The 12,156-nt window shown below is 36.1% G+C and overlaps 2 protein-coding genes across 4 annotated transcripts in view; both read right to left on the reverse strand.

Moving 5' to 3' along the window:
* The window catches only part of LOC118267685 (zinc finger protein 883-like), a 115,061-nt gene that overhangs the window by 48,068 nt on the left and 54,837 nt on the right, over positions 1-12,156 (reverse strand). The gene's annotated exons all lie outside the window — the stretch shown is intronic.
* The window catches only part of LOC118267688 (UDP-glucosyltransferase 2), a 59,260-nt gene that overhangs the window by 6,979 nt on the left and 40,125 nt on the right, over positions 1-12,156 (reverse strand). For all 3 annotated transcript variants that reach the window (XM_035581811.2, XM_035581812.2, XM_035581813.2), the window contains exon 3: positions 918-1,060. In XM_035581811.2, coding sequence (XP_035437704.2) covers positions 918-1,060 — 143 coding nt within the window. The remainder of the gene's footprint in view (positions 1-917; positions 1,061-12,156) is intronic.

Consider the following 12,156-nt stretch of genomic DNA (forward strand, 5'->3'; position numbering starts at 1 on the left):
GTAAAAAAAACAAAACAATATTAACCTTGAACCTATAACAATTCAAACAGACAAAAATACCCAATATTTTTCCAAAAATAGCTACATACTCCGAATTACCCCGTTTTGGAAGCGATCATCCAATAACTGGCCATTAGTTGCTAATGATCTGAGTAACGGTTGCTAAAACCGACACAGATACGGCTTTAGGCTTAGGTCTGGACGAAATGAGTGTTAATTAGACCGGCGACCCTTAGGAAGGACCATAATTAGATGCCTAGTAAATGTTAATATAGATTTTGGATGCTTTCACTGAAATGTTTAAATTTATGAAGAATTTTTAATGGTTGTGTGATATATTGTCAGAAAAGTCTTATTATGAACGTAATTTATTAATGATGAACAAAATGAAACTGTAAGTATATCTATATAGTCTATAGTAAGTACATTGCGTAGTAAAGCTATTTTTTCCTTCTTTAGATAGTGAAGATTGGTACTCTATAGATTCCAGTGAAGACAGGCGAGTTAAAATTAAAATAAAGCTGATTAAAATGGTTTGTTAAACTTTAAATTACTGTCATCATGGCCATCTCTCGAGCATATGCTATTCCATTAAGATATTAGCCTTATCTTTAGCTTTTTGCATCTAAGTGCTAAAACGTATTACGCGAAAACCAGTCAAGTTTTTTCCTTTTTAATTATATCTTACTATTGACCGCCCCAGCTTCGCATGGGTGCAATGAGGATATATTATCCATGTATTATACATATAAACCTTCCTCTTGAATCACTCTATCTATTAAAAATAACCGCATCAAAATCCGTTGAGTAGGTTTAAAGATTTAAGCATACAAAGGGACACAGAGAAGGCGACATTGTTTTATGCTATATTGATGTGATCACAATAAGATACTAAATCGAATGACAACAAAACTCACCTTCTAATGAGTCCTCTAGCTAGTTCCCAGAACGGCATCTTATGTGACTTGGTGCCGCCCATGGTGATCATGAGGATGTCGCTGCCGCACGCTGACGCAGCCAGCAGTATCGGGAGACAGAGGAGCGGCCATCTCCACCTATGCTGCGAACAAGAGGAAAGATTTTGGTAAATCTTATGTTTATTTTCTAATTAAGTAGCAATAGGTACCGAGAATTCTGATATGGAATATCAGGCTGTTAACATCTTAGGGGGTAAAGAGAGGTACTAAGGTACGGAGACCTTAGTACAAATTTGTTTAACAAGATCGCAACGAGAGCACGTTCGACGCTGTTATTGGCCGGCTCCAATGTACTAACTAATCAGAGTATCGATCGCGCGAAGGAAAGCAAACTCGTACTAAGGCCTAGTAAATTAGGTACCTTACGTTTCGATTTTTTAAAGCGTGCGTTTCAATATAGTTAAATATTTTTAGTCTGCAATGATCACTAAACCTATTGTAGTACGATTCATCAAATTAAGTCACGTAATAATATTTCTGGACTCATGGATTCTAACTAAAACCACATACTATTCAGTCACCATCAATGTAAACAACGACCACGAGTTACCCTGGGTATCATGACGCGGTATGAGAGTACTTGCATACTAAGTATGAGCACATAATAATCACTTAATTGTCAAAGTTGTGAGACCCGCCATTTCTGGGACACATAAACGTCTTCATATCTTAAACTTGGAAACATAACACCATAGCTATTATTTATAGAAAGGGATGCGCAGAATTTAACTTAGTACAATATACTCGAAATTCCCTATACATATAAATATCAACACATGAAATTATTTACATTTATGATATCTGATATCTTATTAATAAAGATAGTTTTCAAACCACAGTTTCCACCACTGCATTTCAATCGTCTTAAAGTTTTTTATTATTATTATTTTACAACACTAGGACTTTGGACTTTTCTCCTGTGTCGTGAATGCGTTTATAAACATAGAAGATCACATACACATCACACCTAGACCCGAAACGCAAATTTTTCTATCACACAAAGAGGTAAGAAACCGCTACATTTTGCGCGGTATCCGATTGCCCAGCCACCGCACCAACTGTACAGTCAAAATATGTACTTAACATTCACAAGAACAGCTTACTATGCACTTGTAAAAACCGCATAAAAATCTGTTTATTAGTTTCCGAGATTATCACAATCATACTTAGTTCATAACTGTTTCTCTAACATACGTTTTTAAACTGACATCTTCACTAGTATCATTAGAACTTAAAACAGGGTATTTACCATGTTTAATATGTTTATATGTTTTTCTAACATGAATGAAACTCACAGTATTGTTATTTACAACAACTTCTGTAACTTATCTAAACCAATAAAACTTGGCAAGTTAGTTACCCGGCCTCTATACTTAATAATATTTGTATATATGCTCCTGTGGTAGCCAAGTTCACATGTTAAAAGTTTTAATTAAGTCTTCCTCATCAAGTATTAAGTTTAGCCAACATGATAGTTTAAGTTTCTCAAGCATTTTATGGCTTGCATTTTAAACCCTATGTGAAGTAGAAGCTCTAAATATGCATAAAAAAGTAGTTATATCAAATAGGAGTTTTAATTATATGCCAGACAAGTGGTCTCGGGTTCGATACCCGGGCCGGGCAAAGTATTATTGGACTTTTTTTGGTTTTTCTAATCTCAGTAGGTAGTAGCAAGGGGTCTGGATTTGTGCCCAGTATATGACAATAGGCTCACCCCTTATTACATGGGAAAAAGTGGGTGTATATTGTACAGTGGCTTTACGTGCCGTAATGTGTGAAAACTGGTAAAATAGACACATTTTAGGGTACCAAATCAAAATAATTTTTATATTGTAAGATTACTTAGAGAAAAGTATTAATATATAGAGTAAATCCCAAAATTATATCTACAAGACGGACACATACACACTCAGTGTTCTATCGACATTTCCTTCCATAAAAAGAAATAAATCAGTTCCGAGAACACTAGTGTATGCAACCGTTTGACATGGTAACCTTGTCTATTTATACTCACATGTGTGTGAAGTTAATCGATGAACTTTATAAAACAATCGATACGGTATTGCAGTACTGCTCCGTATAAACTATGGTTGAACCTCATGAATTATATTTCTGTCCGTCTAGAGTTTTCCGTCTAGAGTTATTAATTCAGTCAGTGCTCAGAGTTATTACTTTAATAGCTACTTAACCCAGTCATTAGCAAATTGTTTTTGATACATAATAATTTCTAAGGAATAGTATAAGTAATCATTAAATGTTTGTGAGTGCGTCTGTATGGTACCTATTTCAGTCTTATGCTCATTGTCCCATATTATGTATTTCAAGGTCGTTAATTTTGGAATTGCGTGTAATCGATATTTTCATTAAAATGCAGACAAATGTATAGATATATCTTCATTACATAATTAAATATTTAATCGACTTTGATGCGGTTTTCAGCATAGTATTTTTCAGATTCAGGAGAAGACTTTGGGGTTTATATTACCTGACTTAAAAAATATGGAGGCGGTAAAGAAAATGTAAAATGCCTTTACTTTTATAAAAAATTACGATGAATAGAGAAAAATGGTTTTTACTTTTAATATCTATCATTTTTGAGAATAAATACCGAGATAGGGTAATAAGTATTCTATTCTATTTTTGTTAATGGCAAATAGAGCCGATGTCGACTATTCTGCCAATCACGAAAGTAAATTGGAATAGCAAGAGTGGGGTAATAAGTAGAAATAAATCGAAAATATTAATTTATTCAATTACGTATGCATTGATGTCAATAACACAAACAATTATTTCTCACGGTATTCAGTACTTACGCAAAACATACGACGCATAGTTATAAACTTTAGTATAAAGGCAATTATTAACCAATGATATATGTATGAGTAAATAAATATACCAATAATTATGAAGATTTCAAGTTTTAAAACAGATTGAATTTTCCATTCAAATCATACAACCATGAACACATCATGGTTGTTTAGTCGAAGCTCCTGGTCTGATTTTAATAATTATATCGTATCGTATGCGTTGGATAGCCCATTTATCTAGGAAGGTTGTAAGCTATAAAACATCACGTTCCGATCAATAGGAGCCGATCAAGCCTATGAAACTGCGTGTAAGTAGCTAATAGACAGAATAAAATAAATGATCTCCATTTATTCTGTCAGGTTTTTTTTGAGGGCCGACAATCATCCAATGACTTCTCTCGCCTTAGACGAGGCAGAGGCGAGTAAATAAATTAATTTTTTTTTTTTTTTGAGGGAGTGTCAGACTCTTACTGACTAAAAACCACCCCGTTCCTACTCCTGCTTTTCAAGCCCCGGTAAACCCGCTAGGTAGTCCGCAGCTCTAAGCATGGAATACAGAAATTAGTGTATTCCGTGGAGGTAAAGATAGCAAACAGAGAAATTCTCAGTATACCATTATTAAACCATACTAATATTGCCTTACCTACCTAGTTATACCGGAGGGGTTATCCCGAATTGCTAAACATGTTATTCCTGAAACCGAATCCTTCTAGGAATGCAATGTCTGAATATTAGTGAAATAATTAATCACCTGATTTCCTGAAATTGGTTATCAAATACAAATCAAATTCCTGTAACGAAGGTTAACTTTGTGTTTCAGTTTACTAGTTCAAGTTATAGGTGGGGTAAGTTAAGTATATTAATATTCATATTAAATGGTTACTAAAAATGTGATGGAAATCAGGATCAAACACCTAAAAATAACATGTTTGACTGCACGGTTGGCGCGGTGGTTGGGTAATGGGCTGCCGTGCAACGTGTAGCGGGTTCGATTCCCGCACGAAGCAACTCTTTGAGTGATCCACAAATTGTTGTTTTGGGTCTAGGTGTCATGTGCATGTGAACTAATATGTTTGTAAACGCAAGAAAATACTAGTGTGGGGCAACGTCTAAAACAAGAAATAATAATTATAATAATGTTTTACTCAACATATGAATCACACTTAATCCAGACTAAACAAACAAGGTCATTCAACCTTGTTTGTTAAGTTAAATGAATTTCTTAATAGTTTAAAGTTTTATAAATTAGACGTGATGCAACGTAAGAGGAAAAAACATTAAAAAAATAATATATATTTTTTTCCTAAGCGCAAGACTATTGAGAAATATTTCTAGAAATGGTTACTTCAATGTTTATTACAATACAAGCTACTCCCGCGCGGTTTCACTCGCTCTACTCAGCTTCTTTTGATTGTAGCGTGATGTTTCATAGCATATAACCTTGTTGGATAAATAGACTATCCAACACCAAATCAAAATCGGTACAGTAGTTTAGACGTAAAGACAGAGACGTCTTTTACTTTCGTATTTATACATATAATTATCAACCCACTGCTCATCTCCTAGTAGTCATTGCCTGATGCTATATAGCCTATAAACTTCCTCGATAAATGCACTATCCAATTCAAAAATAATTATTCAAATCGAACCAGTACTTCCGCAGATAAGCGCGTTCAAACAAACAAACAAACAAACTCTTTAGCTTTATAATATTATAAGTATAGATTTAAGTAGATATACATATATTATGTAGATATTACATATGTTGTAATATGGAACGTAATGAAATGATCGTCCGATGTCTTATTACAACACGCAATTACTTCCATTTAGTTTTGACATAACTGTTTTTAATTTGTAGCCGACTTGATTTATGAGAGTAAACGAGTGCATTTGGCCAATTAAGTTGGAATAGTAGTAACTAAGTGTTACTTAAAGTTAAGTAAATGTGATTTCCACAACTAGCTTACAATTATGTTTTGTGTACATTATTTTAGAAGGGTAATGAATGAAGTTTCTTTCTCGTTCTTCTCCATTCCAAGCTACACTTTGGAACGAACACCTAGCTTCACTGACGGACAGACTGACAGACTATTATTTATTTGTTGACATTTCAAACTACCTATTTATGGCTTGTTTGCATTAAATGTTTAATTAAGAAGTTAATGACAACACGACTCTGATTGAAGATCTATTCTATAGAATGTAAGGTCTTCTTAATGGGACGACATTATATTATATTGTGGTCCAGTTATGATAAGACTTAGCCAACTTTATGCAGCAAACTATCCAGTATAAAACTCAAGATATCAAAGAACTAGCGACATTTGCAAAACATACCAGTACCTAAACATAAACACAACATATTATAAGAATACATTTCCAAACCAGAATCTTCATGACTGTTGCAATCAAAAATGTATGCATTTGACCGCCGTGCCTGGAAGCGTTGTTGCATAAAGCGGACCTCATGTGACACACAAAGAAAGTCACCAATAAACTTACTGCGTAATAATATTATACAGAGTTCATGTATATTAAATGCATAGAAAGTAATTTACCTACATTTTTTTTAATAGACGTTGCTTCATACTAGGATTTTCTCCTGTGTCGTGGGTGCGTTTACAAACATACAAGTTCACATACACATCACACCCAAAACAACAATTTGTTGATCACACAAAGAGTTGTTCCGTGCGGGCATCGAAAGCGCTACACGTTGCGCGGCTGTCGGTTGCCCAGCCACCACGCCAACCATGCAGTCAAAACTATGCAATCATGCAACTAAAATGGTTTTAGGATGTAATCAACCATGTGGGCACAATAGTGTGGTCTTTGATTGGCGTGCGGTTCTAAGTCGATCTATCCAAATTCATAGCATAGAATCTAAAATATTTTACATTGAACTCCTAACAATTATCTCATTCATATTACATTGTATATGTCTAATTCATCATTCATCATTCTGAGATAAAATTTAAGTTAACTTTATGCACGAGTGAGTTTCAATTCACATGTTTTCAAAATTGAACCTTATTGATTTCTTTCGTCTCATATACCTATTTTATTATCCCTTAATCTTTTAGTAGACAATACAAATGTACGTAAGTATGTAAGTACATATACAAGAATCATATAAAAACCACTACAATCGTGATTATAATGTCGTTGAATGGGCATGGGACATTAACCATGTGAAAATCACATTCAAAAGTTATCAAAATTAATATGACGTTAGCATACAAACTCAACTGCCATGATGACATGTGCAAGTGAAAGGGGAATGGATAGATGTTTTACATTTTAGGAGTTTATGCGTTCACCATCATCCTACTAGATTATTATGAATGCGAAACTTGATTTTTAATGAATGTTCGTTGACTCTTTTATGCAAAAGCTATTGAACGGATCTAAAAGGATAACCAGGCTACTGTTTTACCCAGAAAGGAGGATGAAACGAAAAGTAGAAGCTAAGGAAAATTGTAAAAAAAACATTTTTTTAAACACTAAAAACGATTAATTATTATGTTATCGGCTTACTCACGTAATGCTTTGACGATTAACTCGACTAGTTTCAAGCCATGCAAGAGGCTCATATTTATGAGGAGCATTTCGCGACACACGACGCGGCAGATTGTCACGCTGCTACTCTAGCACTAGTAGCAGCGTGACAATTAATTTAGTATGTCTCACGAAAGTTACAATACAAACTAAGCACGATGTATTTTCATACTCATTCTTCTCCATTCGAAGCTACACTTTGCAATTAACACCTAGCTTCAATGACGGACAGACTGATGAAAAATTTGACGTTGCAAATATGCCTAGTTAAGGATTAATTGCAATAAATTCTTTGAGGTTAACTAGTTGTAGAAATAGCGAAATGGTGTACTTTACCGAATATACCTAATGTAAGTAGTATCAAGTCTGAATTGAAGGTACATTACGTGTGCATATGCAAATATAAAATACTAAAATATTTAAAAACAAGTTCAGCTATACTTGACATAAAATTTGCAATTCGACAATCTTTCTTATTCATGAATAAAAAACACGTTAACGAACTCGCGATAGCTTGACATGTAAGTTTTATACTAATCAAACATTCAATTAAATTGCGCATAACGCATACTTTCTTAAATCCAGGCCAAAGTAAGTAAATCCCTTAAAACAATCAAGTTAAAGCAATCCATACCGTAACTTACATAACACAAGGTTGATATTAGAAAGTAGGTAGAGTTCATATGTACATTTCCTAGGTTGACATAAGATTAGCTAAGAGGTGGGTCCACATAACTACGTGTTACCTATATCGAGTTGTTCAATGGATAATCTGATACTAGGAGGAAGGGATTTGCTTGGTATCCGATGATCGTTACTTACTTGTTATTTCTTGCGAAAGTGTGTTGTTTATATATTTTTTGTATCATAGATAATTGTGTGTTTGTATTATGGACTATAATATTGAAAATTCGAAGGTACTTTCCCGGGTAAGGAAAAGTCATGTAATTTTTTTCTAAGAGTTTAGTTTACTTGTCTCTGAATATATTTTAGGGTAATCATCCAATACCCTCTGTCTGTCTGTCTGGGGACAAATTTTATCAAAATCCGTTCAATAGTTTTAGCGTTATTGACGGACAAACATGTAAACAAACAATCTTTTACGCATCACTTAATGTGGCAAATAAAAATTATACTTTTACTATTACTACTTTTACTACTATTTGCAAATAAGTATGTACTTTTACATAATACTTAATCAATCCAAATAAAGAGGTTTATTATAAAAAACAAGCTCACAAACCTATGACGTAAGGTTCAAAGTGAGAATTACTTAAATATTTAAACTTTCTATTGTCATATTATAATTTGCATATTAATACCGCACTAACAAACGTCAATATTGATTACATTCTTCTATTTATTTTGTGGTTCAATGAACTTTTAAATAATAGCTCAATGTTTGCCAAAGACTGCGTCATTGATCGAATGATCGCAAGCGCGACTGCCGAGCTTATGATATCTGGTTCAGTTTGCAGTTCGGACAAAGTTTTATTGAGTTTTTAGTAGCATAGATTCTGGTATTGTGCCCGGTATATGGGTAAGGACTTATTACCTGTTACATGAGACTCATAACATAACGTTTTTTAAAATATAAGCTGGTAAACGAGCAGACAGATCACCTGATGGTAAACAATCGCCACTATATATGGACACTCGAAACACAAGTACGTTAGCGGCCTTTTGGGGGTTAGATCTTTATCTAAGTGTGGGAGAGCCATGCTTCGGCACGAATGGGCCGGCTCGACCGGAGTAATACCACGGCCTCACAGAAAACCGACGTGAAACAACGCTTGCGTTGTGTTTCGTTTTGTGAGTGAGGTTACCGGAGGCCCAATTCCCCCTTCCCAATCTTCCCCATCCCCATTCCCGAACAACAACCCTTAAATTCCTAACTCCCAAAAAGCCGGTAACGCACTTGTAAAGCCTCTGGTGTTTCAAGTGTCCATGGGCGGCGGCGATTGCTTACCATCAGGTAATACGTCTGCTCGATTACCGGCAAGTCCCATAAAAAAAAAAAAAAAAAAAAAAAGGAATTTAAGTGTTGTTGGTATATAAATAAATAAGTGGTGAAAAGTGGGTGTTACATTGTGTAGTTTCATCTCTGTCTATATTTTCATGGAAAAGAAGGATGGGATATCTTCTATTTATTATACGGGTCAATGAACTTTGAAATGCCAGCTCATTATACTAAGCAAAACCAATCGAAAACTTGTCTTTGAACGGCCTATTAGCAACGTTGTGTTTGTTATATGTATGTGGGAAAATTGACGGAAAAACTTCGTGTAAATTCGTGAGTTAAGTAATGTTGATCTATTGAATTATCGTCTATTATCATGTGTGATGGGAATCTGAAGTGATTTGGATGATACCAGAGTACCCTTAGTGTGAGTTTGTTTTATGTATAAAGTAATCCTCTAGGCAGTCCGCAGCTCCAGGTTGGCATCAGCCCTATTGGACCCTATCTGTGGTAGTCTAATGGTCCTTTGAGGCACTGATCGCGCCGTACGCATGGGTCAGGTTGTGGTCTAGTGGCGAGCTGCCCTTGCTCGCCGTCCGCAAACCCGCAATAAGTAAGAACTACGAACGAGATTTAATTCGCCGTAGTACCTATACGTTTACGACCTATTTGAAAAAAGAGAAGATAAAAAAGGCATACCAACTTAATAGGTACTATAATACGCATTCTATAAAGTTGATACACAACTTAAAAAATATAATATTGCACAGCAAAATATAGTACAACATCCTATTCACAAAACAACATTGCATCCCATAAAAGCCATATAACGCAATGGAAAAACGCATTCACACATAACTAATAACAAAATCAATCATTCATATCCATTCTCCCATTACAATACGACGTAAAATACACTACAAAATATTATAAGGAAGTATTATAAATACCGATCTGAAACAATGGCTTAACGATGGTGGTCCATAGCGTCCATAGTACTAACGATCGCCCATACATTTATGGTGTTGCATGTAAGTCATTGTGATGGTAATCAGTTTGTTTGTAAACACACGTGTTAGTTCCTTATAAGGTGAGCAAGGATTAGTGAACGCGTGGAGTGTTTAGCGGTAGTTTAATTGATATTAGACGCGGACTCCGGTATAACTAGGTAGGTAAGGCAATATTAGTATGGTAGGAACAGGGTGTTTTTAGTCAGTAAGAGTCTGATACTCCTAGCCTCGTCCAAGGCGGGAGAAGTAATTGATGGATTTACGGCTGTGGCGACACTGACAAGTGACAGTTGACAGATGACAGATGTCGCACATAGACTATCGACGAGCAAATCAATGGATGACGTCACAAATATCCTGCATCACACATATGAAGTTTACATGCGAATTAACACGGATAGAAAATCCCAACGAACAACAGTAGGGCAGAAAGCCCGCCAGGCATGATCACCTCGCCTGGTCGGAGGATCCTCCTTTTCTTAGGGAACTTTACTCTCTGTTCCCTAAAGTGGTGACCCCCGACGTGATTGAAACCAACCTTCACGGAGCAGATCAGCACCGTCATCCTTATCGCCATCTCCCTCACCCATCACTTCTCCGCTGAGCGGTAATCAAGTCGCAGCCAACCAGCATCCTCGGCCTCATCAGGGACCACCACACGCTACATCGAAGATATGCAGCCTGGTTCTTCCCTACGGCCTCATCAGCGTCTAGGCACAGCACTCTGCACACGGTCTGAGGACGTCTTCCTCCCGTCAACGCAGACGCCAGCCACTACGCACCTACCCTCGCAGCATCCATTCCCCGACTCACCGTGGGACACTGCGAGCTTCACTACTCCGACTCACTGGAGTATCACCCTGCACCGCTCACCCGACTCACTGGGCATTCAGCGGCACAGTTCCGACTCACTGGAACTAGGGACATTCAACGCTGGCTCTGGCACCGCTCATCTCAAGCATCGACAGCCGTCTCAACAGGATCGACCTCCGGTCTTGGGGGGGAGTGATGTGGCGACACTGACAAGTGACAGTTGACAGATGACAGATGTCGCACATAGACTATCGACGAGCAAATCAATGGATGACGTCACAAATATCCTGCATCACACATATGAAGTTTACATGCGAATTAACACGGATAGAAAATCCCAACGAACAACAGTAGGGCAGAAAGCCCGCCAGGCATGATCACCTCGCCTGGTCGGAGGATCCTCCTTTTCTTAGGGAACTTTACTCTCTGTTCCCTAAACGGCTATTAAACAAAAGACGCGTTGTAATTGCAAAGAGTCTGTTAAACACGCTCTGTTTATTTCTATTTCAATTAGTCATGCTAAAGATACTTGGTTACTTTGAAATCATCGTAAAAGAGTTAGTATGATACAATTCAGAATGTATAAGGTAACAGTAACAGTATGAGATGCAACTGTTCTGCAACTTAAAATTGAGTTACGCTTCTCGGTATTCGGTATTCGATGCGCCTTGCAGAAAAGTTTATAAAACCTAGTTTGGTCAGTTTTAGCTTAGTACTTTGGAAATCCAAATTTTGCATTACTATCAATAGTAATAAAATTTTCGTTACTTTAATAATTGAACTAAAATTACTATTCGTTACTTTAATTTTAATTCTATTGCTTTTCATAAATATTTACAGTTAAAAGAACGTAGCTTTCACATTATTTTTTTTTTTAACTTTCTAAACAATAAGGAAAAATTAATAAAAATACAATTTTATCCTTTCAAAAAAGAATTGTCGTCCAAGCGGTATGTGTAAAGCACGTCATAAACAAATCGGTAACCGCGTCGATAGTCCTCCGCACGTGTCTCGCACGTCAACACTCC

This window comes from Spodoptera frugiperda, chromosome 6, assembly GCF_023101765.2.
Source record: "Spodoptera frugiperda isolate SF20-4 chromosome 6, AGI-APGP_CSIRO_Sfru_2.0, whole genome shotgun sequence".
NCBI lineage: Eukaryota > Metazoa > Arthropoda > Insecta > Lepidoptera > Noctuidae > Spodoptera > Spodoptera frugiperda.